Source organism: Sabethes cyaneus, chromosome 2 (assembly GCF_943734655.1).
Source record: "Sabethes cyaneus chromosome 2, idSabCyanKW18_F2, whole genome shotgun sequence".
Classification (NCBI taxonomy): Eukaryota; Metazoa; Arthropoda; class Insecta; order Diptera; family Culicidae; genus Sabethes; species Sabethes cyaneus.
This window is the reverse complement of record NC_071354.1, coordinates 230,126,499-230,142,665: the sequence shown is the minus strand read 5'-3', so window position 1 is coordinate 230,142,665 and position 16,167 is coordinate 230,126,499. Positions and strand designations below refer to the sequence as shown.

General features: G+C 40.6%; 1 protein-coding gene and 1 pseudogene across 1 annotated transcript in view; both read left to right on the top strand.

Moving 5' to 3' along the window:
* The window catches only part of LOC128734064 (rho guanine nucleotide exchange factor 18), a 45,930-nt gene extending 39,439 nt beyond the window's left edge, over window positions 1-6,491 (top strand). Inside the window, exons 17-22 of the mRNA XM_053828054.1 lie at window positions 165-1,105; window positions 1,165-1,333; window positions 1,400-1,505; window positions 1,566-1,686; window positions 1,755-1,849; window positions 2,044-6,491. Of these exons, the coding sequence (XP_053684029.1) occupies window positions 165-1,105; window positions 1,165-1,333; window positions 1,400-1,505; window positions 1,566-1,686; window positions 1,755-1,849; window positions 2,044-2,416 (1,805 nt within the window). The 3' untranslated portion in view covers window positions 2,417-6,491. The remainder of the gene's footprint in view (window positions 1-164; window positions 1,106-1,164; window positions 1,334-1,399; window positions 1,506-1,565; window positions 1,687-1,754; window positions 1,850-2,043) is intronic.
* A 2,619-nt stretch (window positions 6,492-9,110) lies between these two features.
* LOC128736753 (inosine-5'-monophosphate dehydrogenase-like) lies at window positions 9,111-9,927 on the top strand (annotated as a pseudogene).
* Window positions 9,928-16,167: the final 6,240 nt, after the last annotated feature.

Here is a 16,167-nt window from a genome sequence, read left to right as displayed (position 1 = left end):
TTTCTATCGATTTTCATTGCTAAAGCGATGGGAACAACCGAACTGGAAGGTAAACTATTCTTTCTATCGTAGATCTTAAGCGTTGTTTTACCATGTTTGGAATGCATTGAAGTTCAATTGCTAGACTCGTTCTCACGTTTAATTCTATTTTCTTTTCCTCACAGGCAAAATGAGGCAAAAAGACTTCGAACAAGCGATCCTCCTGGAGGAAAAAATCGCCCTGCAGCTGAGCTTGTTGTTGGACAACGAGCACAACACGGAACAGCTCGGCCCAACGGTGGAGGCCTTCATCGCCCAGTACGGCTCCTACCGGGATCTGGTTTCGGACGACTGTGATACGATAGAGATTTGGAAGCGTGTGCTTAACACAATCCAGGAAATCAGTAACCTAGCAGCTTCGCTGTACACTGCCGCTACCGGGTTGCCTTTGTCACGATCGTGCAGCTCGGTGGGTGAACGACAGAGCGAAGTTTACATCTCACCAACCTTACCAAAGCGGGCCGAAACGTTCGGCGGATTCGACGAACGGAGATCCAAGCAGCAGCAAACCATCATCAACACCTCGCGGGATGCCGTACTATCCACCCTGTCGGCTGGCTATTTCACGAATCGTGAAATCTACGAAAAACGTGAATCCATTGCATCCGAAGCCGACTCGGGTCCGTTCTCGCCGGGACTACAACAGGCTCCGATGAGGCTGAATCCGGAAGGGCCAACCACCGAACAGGCGAAGGACAACGGTTACGCAGCGCTCCATGTATCGCATCACCTACACACTCTGCTCTGCATCATCTCGCAGCAGATGACAACGATTCAAAGTTTGCAGCATCAGTTGAATGCTTTCCGAGAGAATCCGAAAAATATGTACCGTCACAATGATCAGCTGGAAGAGCTGCGAAATCTGCAGGATAAGTTGCAGGAGGAGAAAACGGCTTGGCAGAAGCAGAAAGAAACCGAAGAACGGGAGTTGGATGAACAGCGATTGTCGCAGAAAACCCTGCAGGAGCAGATTCGTGCCGAACAGGAGGATATTAAGCAGCAGCGCGAGCAGTTATATCGGAAGATGGAAATTTTGTCCAGTCAGGGACTGCTGTTGTCGCCGAGTGTAAGTGAAACGTGTGTTTTGTTAGTGATGAACGGTTTAATACAACTTTTTGGTTCTAGGTTGCCATACCGGTATCATCTGGAGTGATGGCATCGCAGCATGAAGAACAACTCGCTGGGGCGGAAGAGTATCACCTCGATAGTGGAATGATTGGACATGGCAATAGCTCTGCTGGTGTAGGGAATACTACCATCGACCGTAGAAAGGATAAGTGGAGAACGGCCAGCAGTAAGTTTGAATTGTGATGTTGATTGAGCGATTTATTGTTCTAAATCTGGTATACTGTATTTTCAGTTAACAAAGCTCCTCCAGTAAATCTGGTCAGTGCCACCAACGCACCAAAGATTAACGCATCTGCCATCAAACAACAGCTTCCGCTGAAATTGTCATCTTTATCGAGGTATCTATTTTTCGACGGATAATTATTGTGTTGATTTTACTAATACTTTGTTAATTTTAGTACCAAATCAAGTCCCAACAATAATTCAGTTACGTCTCCCAGCGGCAGCAGTCCAAGTCTAATGAGCGGCGGTGGTGCTGGAGTCACGCAAATGTTTCCTCTTAAGCTAGCGGACAAAAAGGTTAGTATCGAGAATCTTTTGCTTTTTTGTATATTTATTCTAACAAGTTTTTTCTCATACATTTTCAGATTAGCTCTAGCTTACCAAATCATTCCCGAACAGGAAGTAGTCCCGCGGTTATTCAACAACAAATGCCGGTTCAGCCCGGAAACCCGGCCACAAGGTAAGACAGCTCGTAAGATTTATTAGTTTTAACAAATTGGTTGACCCTCAAAAAACGAATTTCTTAATCATTTCCGAAAGTTGGTGCTACCATTCGAAAGCAGATTAATATTTGGCTAGAGAAATACTAACAATTTTAGTTCTAAGTGCCTGCAAGCCTCCGCTGAGTGTACAATCATTTATTTACTTTTTCAGAACAAATACTTATCCCAAAATTCCGGAACGATATCGTCTGCGTAGCTCCGATAACTATCAACCACCAGCTCAGCACTATACCAACACGCATCCGCTGGCTTCGCCTACCCCTCACGTACCCTCGCTCCGTTCACCGGCAATCCATGAGCAACATCAGCAATACCAGCAGCATCACTTCCACCCGCAGCACCACTCGATGCACAGCACACCGTTATCCTCGCGGCACTCGAGCCTCCAGTCGCCACCACCGGCCGGTTCGCCGTCGTCATCCGATGCCGGCAGTAGCAGCAATAACAATACCAGCAACAGCAGCCCCGGCAGTAACAAGAAGGATTCCACCAAGGGCAAGGAGGAGGAGGTGATCTATTTTTGATACATGCCAGTCGAGGTTGAAATATAATCACCCGAACGTACTGGACTGGATGCTCGTGTGCGCGCTGACCGTCTCGCTGGTGTTATATGTTGTGAACCGGATGGTTCAGCTTATTTTTCCTATACTATGATGTGATCTCTGTTATACTGTTATTCTTAGACTGTTCTGTTCGCACTAGATTTTTCTCGTTTTTCGACACTTTCCTATTCCACTATAGGAAAGGTTCGTCTCTGAGTGGGATAGTTTTACGCATAAAGTGATTATAATTCAGTTGAAATTGTAAAAAACTCCCATCCGGAGCAGACCTTTCAAAATGCTCAAAGTGCTGTGCAATCCATCCTCTAGTGACTGTGTAGTATGTTAATTTTACCATTGCTTTTCGTAAGACGGAAAAGAAGCAACATCAATATGGCCTATTTCACCGAGCAAAGCGACTTAAATCTGAAACTAAAAGAACGTGAGTTTACTTCGGATAAAGCACAACTGTGGATTGTGGAATAGAAATATACAAATCATCCTAAACTGTAGCAACTGTGGGTCAAGTGTGTTATCGGTAATCAAATAGTTGACGACGAGTTGTTTGTGTTGATCACACGGGTTTATCAAAACTAACCACCATTTCTCTAATACGCACAAACTAAACAGCTACAGCTTTCCGATCAGTACAATTCGGACGTTTCAAAAACTACTCTATAGTTTCTCGACTTCGGTGTGTTCGATAGAAGAATGGCATATTCTCTGCACTTAGTCGAGCAGATGGTAAACCTGAAAGACTCGAATAAATCCATTGTGTGTATATGTATATAGTGGTAACTGCTATGTTTAGATCTAGAAATAATGCAAAGAAGCAAAAAAACAAGCATTCTGTAGTTTTACAAACAGTAAACAATGCAGCCAAGCGATGTGTCGAATTCATTCTGTTCCAGTTTTCCTTCTGTAGGAATTCCTATTCCAATGTGATCAAGCTGTTGATTTTTCTAGAGATAACTTACATATTTAACAATTACATACACATGCAGATATACTGACCGGCATCAAAGAGAAAGTGTTGCATTTATAGGGGATAGTTTCCATCGACTAAGCTATGATATAACACAGCTAAAACACTATATTTACCAATGTACTATTACTCAACAAATTTAACGAGACTGGTATTTAGAAAAGTATAACAAAAAAAAATCAACTCACATGTTACACATATAACTATTTCTCGAGAATCGCTACAAACGTCGCATGAAAAATATTAATAGTGAGTAAATTCTACGGAGAAAGTTTTGCGATCGCATGCCGCGTCAAGTGTTGAAGCTGTTTAGTTGATTCAGGATTGTCACGTCAGGATTATTGCGAGGAACGTGAATGCTCTCGTCAAACTTCTCTCCGTGTAACATAAAGAACATTTCCAAAACAAGTAATAAGACTACCCTTGGTTGTTACTTATCGTTAGCGTTAGTCTAGAGAGTAAACATTAAAAGATTGCTTATCACAACCGAACAAAAAAAATGCAAAACATCTCGACAATATAATACTTAACAAGCATTACCATTTACAGTTAGAAGGAACAGTTCAATTGAGCCAACAGCAAAAAAAAGTTTAACCAAAACGGGCAACTTTAAAATAGCGTGCGTGTCTTTAGCCCTAAACGACGACGAAGCAAAGTGAAGGTAACAAAGCTCAAAACAATCAATCTTTTAAGACACACATGTAAGCCAAACGAAAAATTTCCAAAATTTACTAATTTCGAAACCGCGAATCGACGACTGGCGTGTGTATGTGTGCGTGTGAGTAAATGGAGATCTATGTTTGCGTGTTGCGTGATATTGAAGCGCGTCGGGTGGGCATTTCATTTTCATGACTTCATGAGTTTATTTGCTGGGACTTCAAACAGTGAGGCCCAATGTTAGTAAAGTGAGACAATGAAAATGCTAATAATTTCTCAAAACTTATGACTGGTACAAACATAATCACACTTACACTCACACACCTACATGGAATAGAAACGGATACCAGAAAGAGTTACTTATTTCAAAACAACTTCTTGACAATACAAATGTTCTATAAACTGAAACAAATACGATACAAATCATTGCAGCTGCTGGAAGAAGTAGGCGTGTATGACCATAAGAGCTAAGTGTGGCGGAGTTATTTGAAGCTTGTGTAAACAAATATAGCAACATAGTTGTAAGTCTGTCTGTCTGTTGAAGTAGATCCGATCAGTGAAACTTAATCGGTATGCATGTATAGAGCTGAGACCGTGCATACGTTGACTAACACGCAGACAAGTATTACCATTCTGAGCAGCTAAAACACACATTCCCAAAATCTGTAAATATTAGAAAGACCGGAAATTATTCAATGTTCCAGAGAATAAGTATTTTTAAAGAAGCTATGCGGTTATGTATAGAGAACAGATTATATATATACAACAGTAGCAAACAGTCATACAGAATCGACAGAAAGAAGGCAACTCAACAGAAAATTTATCTGCTCAACTCTCAACTAGCGTATCGATAGCTGACAGAAACGATGTCACAATACTATATACACTGCATGCCTGATGTGAGTTAACTATGGTTGAAGAAAAGAAAAGAAAAACGAACGGAACTTTCAAACTGCTTGTTCTGCTATTGTTCCACCACGGCACGTGGGTGGTAACAGCGTGAACTTCAATTTCTTACTGCTTCCTTACTTGTTTTACAAATGCTAGTGCCAGCAGCGATCTACTATTGGTCTGATAGTCACTTTCGAACATCAGACTGTGCTGTGCTTGAACAGTGCAACCACAGGAAAACAATGTTGTTCTTGTTGTTTGTCATATATGGTCATTGTTGCATATGCTGTGTAGTAGTGACTTAACAAAGAGTAGTTTTCCTTTCGGTGTGTACCTCTACCGGATGTTTCTTTGAAACAAACAAATAAAAAAACTCAGTAGCTACCAGGTAGAAATCACGATCACTATTAGTTTGTTTTGTGTCATAAAACATTGCATAAAAGTGGCCCCCCTTAAATGGTTCAACCTTAACTTAAATATTTTGTCATCATCTGATCTGTATTGGGATACAGTACAAAGTTTGCCGACAACCTTGATTTTATTTTCATAGAATCACACTAACGTTTATCCTTATCTTTAAGTTCATTCGTGTATTATTTATTTACATTCCTTAAATTATTAACACTTACGTAATCGTGAAACGTAAACTCGTCTATCGAAAAAATGATCAATCAATTTGCAAAATTACACGGGTGACTCGCCTGCCCAAGAAAGCAGCCGCCGGTTAATTTGAACAATAAGAAACACAAAATCAGAGCTTGATTCACTACCTGCCTGGCGACCCGGAAATAAAACGGTCGCCACCTGTAGAACGATCAAAAACATAACTTAACAATTGTAGACACAAGCGAGAGGAAACAATCAAGTATAGAGACTGTCTGTAAACTAGTTCTTTATTATTATCATAATTTTACACTTATATTATTTAATCCTATCTTCGAAGCGTAGAAGTGTTTCGATTTTACTAATACATAGAAGACGAAACACGTAACGGTTTTTAAAATCGACAACATTAAACATAAAGATTTTTTGACCTCCCACCCTTCTCCTCCCCACAATTGTGAAACAACATGACACGATAATAACGTACCATTATTATATTGACTATTGTCAGCTTAATTTTATGTACCGCAAAGCATTGTACTTTCGATGCATTCCTTTTGTTGCTAACTACGGTCAAAACGCACCATCGACGGTGTCGACGGCGTTTGACCGTGCATTTAGTAACACCATCAAAAAAGTAAACAGCTTCATTCCTTTCTACAAACACAAGTACGATGTAGTATACTTAACCGCAGTGAGAATTTAATAGAGTTCTATCTTGCGAAGCAACTATTATAAATATATGGAAGACAAAAAAAAACATAAAAGAAAGCATTACAACAATGGTGAAAACGCGAAAAAATTTACTCATTCCGCAAGTAACAACCAACTAACTGAAAGTGAAATGACAACATGATGAAAAAGCAAACACAAGAAAAAAAGTAAATCTGAAACAAATATAATGTTATTCAAATGTTATTTCAATCACTGTTGAAATGTTAGAATAAATTCAAATGAAAGAAGGTAGCGAGCCCTACGGTGAATGTCGCGTGGTGAATATCACCCTCTGCACCCAAAAGTGAAAAGATCGAAGCAAACTGTGACCATGAACGGATGGGAAGAAGTTATGCGTCAAAATTTTTTGTTGTGCAAATGCCCAAAGTGTTTACTGGAAGAAATAGTGTTTTGTGCCCCCTAGTAAACAGAAGGTGGAACTGAATTGATTGGAAGGTTTGGTTGGAAAATTGGCAGTAAAATGTCGCTGGAATCGTCGCTCACCGGAACAGTTTCAACGGAAGCATCGCTGGCCAGGGGTGTGATCTAAACCTAAGATCGAAGATACTGTACGAATCGCGGTAAGCACATTACTTTCATTATTTTATTTGAATGTCGAATATTAAATTTCCAACGAAATTGAAAACGATTGTGGAATGTACAATTTTCGTCAACTATTTGACACTATATTTATTACATTTGTTCATAATATGAAAAAGCGAATTCAGCTTCAGTCTTTCTATTTACTAATCATTCTCCCATAATTAAAGTAAACTATGGTAACACTTAATACCATTTTTCCACTTTAATAGTAGACTTTAGAATCACGATAACGACAAAACTATTCACATTTTCAAGAACTCTCAGTCACCTTTTCTAAATTCCTCTACCATTCGTATTTAAGTTCGCTCACCACTAAATAGTAAAACACTCCCTTTCCTCCCTACTAAGCAATCTACCGTTATGTGTATCGCTCGATTGAACATCATTCATCGTCTCCTGAACGTCGGCTTTCGGTTTCCCCGATTTGGCGATCGCCTCCAGGTTTAATGTGGGATTTTTCAAATACTGACCGGATGTCTGGTAGCACACTTCATCAACGTCTATCACGAAAATGGCTGTATTACGCGCTGCAAAATTATGAAACGTGATAATGGACACCGCACCGCACCTCACGTATGCTGCTGTATAGCCGAGAGGTTACTGACCTTTTGGAGCGATGCTGGCTAGGGGCAGAGCATTACTCAGCTGCACGATAGAACCTTTCACTCCCTTCAGGTAGGACCTAAAGGTGCACAAATAGAGCTAAGCGGGATTGCGGCGCGCAATCGTTAATATCCTATGCTTTGCTGTTGTAACTTCGGTAGAAGGTAGCTTACCAACAAACAAACGCAGCAGAATCCAACGGCCCATATCAGGATGGGAGGAAACATCATGCGTCCACCTATCACAACTCTAGTGAGACTGTCCGAGCCGAGCCAGTTCAAGCGCCAGCATGTGGCCGCAAGTCGTGGTCGAAGAAGTAAACAAAAAGTGTGTCAGAATCAGAACCCATACTCATTATTAGTTAAGCTTCGAGTGCGATTCGTTCTGTGAGAAAGTCGCCCCGAAGCGAAGCGATAAGGATTATCGCACTGGGGACTGGCTCAATGAATTTTCCATGACAATGGCCCTCCACCACGAATGAATGAGGGGTGGAAGGTGGGGGAGAAGGGAGCTGATTAGAAGGTTGTTTGTATGCCTTCGAATAGTTCGGAAATATCATTAGCAGCAGACTAGAAATGCGTAGATTGCTTTTTGTTTCCGCAGAAAAAGTTTAAAAAAATGGTTTTGTTTGTTACTAACTCTATATCACTAACCTTATCCCATCTAATCGTGTTTTTCTGGTTTTAAATTTTGTTCGCAAAAATGTTTTTACATTTCAATTGAATGCTAGCCCCGTTCTTCCCTACAAGTTCAGACGAATCTAATATTTTATTTTTTAATTTAGGTGTGTAAATTAAGATAATTAGACAGACAAACAAACGCGACCTTTCTGTTAATAGCATCGTCCATGCTAAAACACCCATTTTTTTTTTTAAAAAAAAGCATATTTCGAAACATAGCATAGTGGTGCACGATCATAGAAAGCATTTTCTGCTCTGAATTATGGTCGTTTTTTCATGCAGTGATGTTAGGGTTGCCAAGTGGCCGGTTTTTGGCCGGCCCGACCGGTTTTTCACCTGCAAAGCCGGTGGCCGGTCAATCCTGCAAAAAGGCCGGTTTTCCGACATAGGAAGCCGGATTGGTACTTTTTTCCTGATTTGTTAAATTTTCTGATAAATTTATTAGCAATCCTGAGCAGTGGATCATAGAAGATAGCCAGCTTTGCAGTGACAATACTTTGCTTCTGGCGGTAATATACATTAAATTGTCCACCAGCATCAGAAGCAACAAGTTGTCTTCTAGTATCTTCAATAATCCATGTAATGTTCGTTGTGGTTTCGATTCCGACGGTAGTCGTCGTAAATAATAATTAACGCACATTACACTTTCCAGGCAAATCTTCTAGTATTATGCTGCCACAATCCCCCCCCCCCCGCTGTTTTTGAAGGCAGGACCGACCGGCCGGTTTTTGAAATTTTCGGACTTGGCAACCCTAAGTGATGTCCGATTATTTCTCGAATAATCAAACTAATCGATTATCCGCTAAAATAATCGATAGCTTTATGTTCCGATTGTTAGAAAATCGATTATGCCGGATTATTTGAAACTGTATTGTTTGACAATTAGCGAACGAATGCTGTATTAATATCTATTCGATACGAGTCGAGAGGTTTCGTCAATAAAATGGGATTGTTGGGGAGTATAACCCGTATTAGCAGGGACCCCACTGTATGTACGTGAGTGACTGGCGATCAAAGTAGCACCGGCTTAGCGCACTAATCCGCAATACAATCCCAATGCATCTAGAGATAGCAAGCAACAGTTGCTAGTGGGAGCTGCTATTTCCACAAGAGAAGAGGACAAAGAACGCTTGGAACTCCTAGTTCAGAATGGCGTAGATTTGATCGTTTTATATTCTTCACGAGGCAATTCAATCTACCAAATCAACATGATCAAATACATAAAGTCTAAGTATCCGGAACTGCAGGTTATTGCTGGGAATGTTGTGACCAGACTGCAGGCTTTGAAGTTAATCGAAGCTGGATGTTATGCATTGAGGGTCGGAATGGGATCCGGTTCAATCTGATTAACGCAGGAGGTAATGGCATGTGGCTGTCCGCAAGCAACAGCCGTTTACCAGGTTAGCAAACTGGCTCGGCAGTACGGCGTTCCAGTGATTGCCGATGGAGGCATACAATCGATCAGTCACATCATGAAAGCGTTAGCCTTAGGCGCGTCAAGCGTGATGATGGGTTCGCTGCTCGCTGGTACCTCGGAGGCTCCCGGCGAATATATTGTCGACAAAGGCTCAGCACTGAGGTTTTTGCCTTATCTTCAGTGTGGTTTGCAACATAGTTGTCAGGACATCGGTACCCGGTCTATCGCTAATTTGAGGGAAATGATCTACAATGATGAGTTACGATTTTCCAGACGCACCCATTCGGCTCAAGTGGAGGGTAATGTCCATGGATTATTTTCTTACGAGAAAAGACTGTTCTAAGATCTCTATAAAACTATGCTTATTTAATCACCTAAATTTAATTTAACTTAATTAATTTCTAAAATGCAAATAAAAATAAAATATTTTACCAGCAACGTTTTCGTGTTTACTTTAGTTATTTCAAACGCTCAAGCAACTGGATCATTTGACCAAACCTCGTGATTTTAGTCATGACCTTGAAATGCGGTCTGGCATATATTAATATTTTTTTGAAACGATGGTTCTACAGTTGATGACGGGATGGTAAGGGAAAGTAATGAAGAAGGATTTTTTGGGAATTCCTCTCCACACTTTCCCGTCTATTCCCAAAAAATCCTTCTTCATTACTTTCCCATACCGTCCCTTCATCAACTGTAGAACCATCGTTTCAAAAAAAAAATTAATATATGCCTGACCGCATTTCAAGGTCATGACTAAAATCACGAGATTTGGTCAAATGATTCAGTTGTCATTTCCTAGGTCTACTGACATTAGATGTCTGTAGACCTAGGAAAACAAATAAATCTAGACAGAGGTGATTTCTGCCGGGGGCTGTCCCCCAAAAAATTTTTGCTTTATTTGTATAAGAATCCTTATCTCCCTACCACCTAAAAAAACTCCCAAACATGCCAGATTTGGTTCCATTTGCTTAATTGGTTCTCGAGTTATGAGGAAATTTGTATTTCATTTGTATGGGAGCCCTCCTAGAGAGAGAAAATGGATAAATGGAACCATGTTTGATTAATTCTCGACTTATGCAGAAATTTGTGTTTCATTTGTATGCGAGCCCCCCCCCTCCTAAAAAGGTAAGGGGTCCTAATTCATCGCAGAAAAAATTCATGCCTCCAAAAACACCCACATGCCAAATATGGTTCCATTTGCTTGATTAGTTCTCGAATTATGAGGAAATTTGTATTTCATTGGTGTAGAAGCCCCCCCTCTTAAAGTGTGGAGGAGTCCTAATTTACCATAGAAAATGTTTTTGCCTCCAAAAGCCTCCACATGCCAAATTTGGCTCTATTTGCTTGATTAGTTCTCGAGTTATGAGGAAATTTGTATTTCATTTGTATAGGAGAAACCCCCCCCTTCTAAAGTGAGGAGAGGTCATAATTCATCATACAAAGAAATCTTGCCTCCAAAAACACCTACATGCCAAAGTTGGTTCCATTTGCTTGATTAGTTCTCGAGTTATGAGGAAATTTGTATTTCGCTTGTATAGGAGCCCCCCCTCCTAAAGTGGGGAGGGGTCCCAATTCGTCATAGAAAAAATTTTGGTCTCCAAAAACACACACATGTCAAATTTGGTTCCATTTGCTTGGTTAGTTCTCGAGTTATGAGGAAATTCGTATTTCATTTGTACAGGAGCCCCCCTCTTAAAGTGGGGAGGGGTCCTAATTCATCATAAAAATTATTCTTGCCTTCAAAAACCTTCACATGCCAAATTTGGTTCCATTTGCTTGATTAGTTCTCGAGTTATGAGGAAATTTGCATGGAAGCCCTCCCTCTTTAAGGGGAGAAGAGTTATAATTCCCCTTATAAAGAGGGGAGGGGTCTCAATTTACCATAGAATAAATTCTTGTCACCGGAAACACCCACATGCCAAATTTTGTTCTATTCCCAAGCAACCAAAAGTTCGAATTTCACTTAAGGAACAAACTTGAAAGTTCATATTTGGTTCAAATTTAGTTCCGCAGAACTTTCTTGCTGAACAACCAGACATTACATTTGTAAGCCGAACTTCATTCTCATTAAAGTACCGTTAATATCTGTAGCAACTTGAAAGTCCAACACACAGCTTGAAAGTTCAACATAAAACTTGAAAGCAACTTAGAGTTCGGATAATGGTGTCTAAGGAAGGTTAACAAGCTTTATGTCTATGGAGGTATAGCTTGCTAAGCAGCTTTACTTGTAACTAACCGAACTTCAAAGTTGCCTTGAGTTCGCTGCATAGAGCGCTAAGCAGCTTCTGAAGATACTTTGGCAAAAGTTTATAAAACAGCACTTGTAGTTCTATTTTTATACTTTTCCGTTTTCTATCTCCGCCTCCTCCTAACTTTTGTAAAGTCGGTTCATGCGATTAAGATGGACCATTTAAAAAAAGCCTAACTAACACCGACCGCTACTGGATTTGAACCCGAGCGTTCCTCGTTGCATGCCTATCCTGATGCATTGCGCCATCTCTGACGCCGCTAGTGACATGAATTTTGCCGATGAGTTGTTCTTAAGTGTAAGTTCGTTTCGGGGCTGTGATAAATGAGAAATTAGCACATCGAGTAAAAACGATGCAAATCGCATATTCCAGCAACGGAGCAGTGGTATGCGTCGAAGTTACCGCAAAGAAGTACTCGAGTTCAAATCCCCGATGTTTTATGTTGGTGGTGTGTGGTAAGTTACAATAATTTAATATTTATAAAAAAACAGTCGATTATTAACCGAAATTAAATACCTTAGTTAATGAGAAATGTCATGAATCTGCAAAACAGGAAGAAGTGGGAAAATATTCCCCCAATCTTTTTTATTTTGAAAATTATTGGAGTTTCTTTTTCGGCTGAACAGTGTTCTATATAGCGACTTAGGTGAACTTTTTGCGAACTTTCTAGTTCTGTTAGAAGTTACTTTGTATTCCTTTCGAAGTTTAAACATCAAATACGAACTTGAAAGTACGGTTAATTACTCAAAAATGAAGTTGAATAGAGTTCTATTCATGATCATTTCGTTGGCTGATTAAGCCAAAAAACCCCTTTTATCGGAACTTTTGGTTACTTGGGTTTGCTTGATTAGTTGTCGAGTTATGCAGAAATTTGTTTATTTGTTTATTTGTTTATTTTTAATAATTCCATCCGACTCAAGGTCTTAATGAAATATATGGCTGGGAAAAGCCATCTTGAGTTGCACAATAAACGCATTCTCAAAATGGCATTAAAACCCAGCATCTTTTTATAAGTTTACATTAAATCATCTTAGCAGCTAAAAATACATACATAAAATACATAACAATCACCACAAATTAAACATAATTAAAAACATTGGTCCATAAGTTAAAAATAAAAGGTTTGTCTTCGACGGTTATATTCATTTGCCAAGTGTCGAACTGGTTCATGTAAGCCGTAGTTAGTGCGGTGAGTTCCTACACGTAGCAATTGTTGATGTCGTTGAGGACGTAGTGGACAGTGCAGCAGGAGCGAAGATAGTATGGCCGGGCTGTCGTATGTTCCCATCAAAATCTTTTGTGCCGTATTAGCGACGATATCTTTCCGCCGTTCCTTAAGCGAAGTTATGCCAATTAACAAACACAGGTTCTCATACGATGGCAAGTTATCAGGATTCCTCCATGGTAGCATGTGGCATATTCTTCGAACGAAACGTTTCTGTATCTTTTCGATACGAAGAGACCAACTGTCAAATTGGGGATCCCAGACTGCGCAGCTGGTTTCTAGAATTGAGCGTACCAGCGAGCAGTACAAAGAGCCTAAAGTGCCAGGCTCATGAAACTCTTTACCAATCTTCAATATCATTCCCAGTTGTCGATTAGCTTTGTTGATAATCATGTTGTAGTGTTGTCTAAACGTTAGTTGCTGGTCTAATACTACTCCGAGATCAGTAACCCTATCGCTTCGTTGCAGTGTTTGATCATCAATGCAGTAATTATATACCAACGTGTGCTTCTTTCGGGAGAAACTAATGATGGTACATTTTGGAATACTCACAGCCATACAATTGCATTTGCACCATTCAACAAACAGATTTATTAGTCCCTGAAGCCTCATACAATCATCAGTATTACGAATAACCGAGTAAATTTTGGCATCATCTGCATACAGTAATCTTGTGCCAGGCGGTAATAGTCGGGATACGTCGTTAATGAACAAAGAGAACAATAGAGGTCCTAGAGTGCTACCTTGAGGTACACCAGAATTGTTTCGAAACCAGCATGATAGAGATGCTCCCAATTTTACAGCCATTCTACGGTCTCGTAAATAAGAACTAAGCCACGCAGTCAGGTCTGCTGAGATACCCAGCTTATCAAGCTTAGCTAGCAAAATTCCGTGATCGACGCGATCGAATGCGGCCTTTAAATCAGTATAAATAGTATCCACCTGATCACGCTGGTCCATTGACCGCAAACATAAAGAAGTAAACTCCAGCAAATTAGTCGAAACAGATCTTCCAGGAAAGAATCCATGTTGCGATGTAGAAATGTAATTCTTAACATGAAACCAGAGATGGTTGTAAACAATTGCCTCTAGGACTTTCGAGCAAGCGCATAGAGAAGTAATTCCACGGTAGTGCTCGACATTCCGTTTGTCACCTTTTTTAAATACAGGGAACATGTAGGACGACTTCCAACTCCGCGGAAATTGATGGCAGTGCATGGATAAATTAAATAAGGAAGCCATTGGTGATTTCAAACTCGCACAGCATTTCTTTAACAGTACAGCAGGAATACCATCCGGCCCAGGGCAATAACACTGTTTCATTTTCCCAACGGTATCAGCAACTTCAGCTTCAGTAATTGTAAATGTCCAAGTTGCAATCTCATTACATGGAACAAAACGTAGAGCTGCTGCAATATTTTCAGATGAAGCATACTCATCGTCGCTCATGAAAACACTTGAGAAATGTTCAGCAAACAAATCGCATTTATGGTTTACGGTTGACGCTTCTTCGTTTTTCAGGAACACACTCGAAGGTAATCCATCTTCCTTACGTTTCGAATTTACAAACTTCCAAAAACTCTTCGGATTAGACCGAAGGTTACGTTCTGTATTCTGTACATAACTCAAATAGAGCCGCTTGTTTAGAGTTTTATATCTTCGACTTGCTGATGTGAAACGTGCACGATTAAAAGCGTTCCTGTTTTTATTATAAGCACGAAGAGCAGACTTTCGCCTGCGATTCAGGCGGGAGAGTGCAATATTTCCCCAGATGGGCTTACGACGTGGACGAACTAGAGGAATATGTCGAGCAATGACCTCATGAATTTTCATGGTGAATTTATCAACAGCTTCATTTAAATCATTACAACTACAAATCGACGTCCAATTAATTGTGGCTAAATCGGCGTTCATAGCATCATAATCACCGCGTGTTTGATTTGTATGGGAGCCTCCCCTCTTAGTGGGGGGAGGGGTTTCTAACCATCACTAAAACCTTTCCTGGCCCCAAAAAACCTCTACATGCATATTTTCATGCCGATTGGTTCCGTAGTTTTCGACTCTATAAGGAACATACGGACAGACAGACAGAAATCCTTCTTTATAGGTATAGATACAGCAACTTTGCCAATATTAGTGTAGCTTTTTTCCCTTTGAAAATACTGAGGTTCGCTTTTTTCTCATTTTAAACCACTGTGCCATGTCGGGACTGCTTGGAGGCAAGGAAGTCCATTCAGTCTTCGGTGTTGCAATCTATTCCATCAGCTTCCTTCGATCTATGAAATGCAAAGCTCCACCCAGTTCACGGTCGACTCCAACAAAATTTGTTCCACGATTGCTGTATATTTCTATCGGAGTTCCTCTCCTGGCTATGAAATTTCGCAGGGTCAAAATACACGAGCTTGTAGTGAGCGAGTTCTTGATTTCCAGGTGAATGAAGCGTACCATCAAGCATGTAAAGAGTACTCCCCATCTCTTTTCCGTGCATCTACCAACAACTACTTGGATCGGGCCGTAGTAATCGATGCCGACATAGACAAAGGGTCGGGTGTATCCAGTGAACCTTACTGGCAGAAGTTCTGCCATTAGGAGCGATTGCGGACTAACCCTAACATTCTTCCATGCCTGATGCCTGGCAGTCTTGCCGGATCTTGTAGCAAACACTACGAAGCCTCGTAATGCGATATTGTTGGCGCAACTCATTAACTATAGTTCCATGGTTGAGATGATGGTACCGTTCGTGAACCGATTGTACGATGCAAGTACAATCGTATGCTTCCTTGGCAGCAGAATAGTATGATCATTAATCGGTTCAATGAATTCGCAACCAATTGTTCTACCACGCATACGCAGTACACCGTTCTCATCTAGAAAGGGCGGCAATTTGTACATTGGGCTATCTTTTGGGGCCGATATTTCTTCGCTGAATTCCTCCAACTCCACTTGTCGATAAATAAAGTTATCTGCTTCGAATAGCTCCATCTGCTTCAGGATACCGATTGCAGGTTGGCTGTGCTGATGTTCAGCTCTAATATTTCTCAGAAACTGGAGCACCCAGGCAATGGTCCGAACGAGCTTCCGCCACTTGGAGAATTTTAAAAAATCG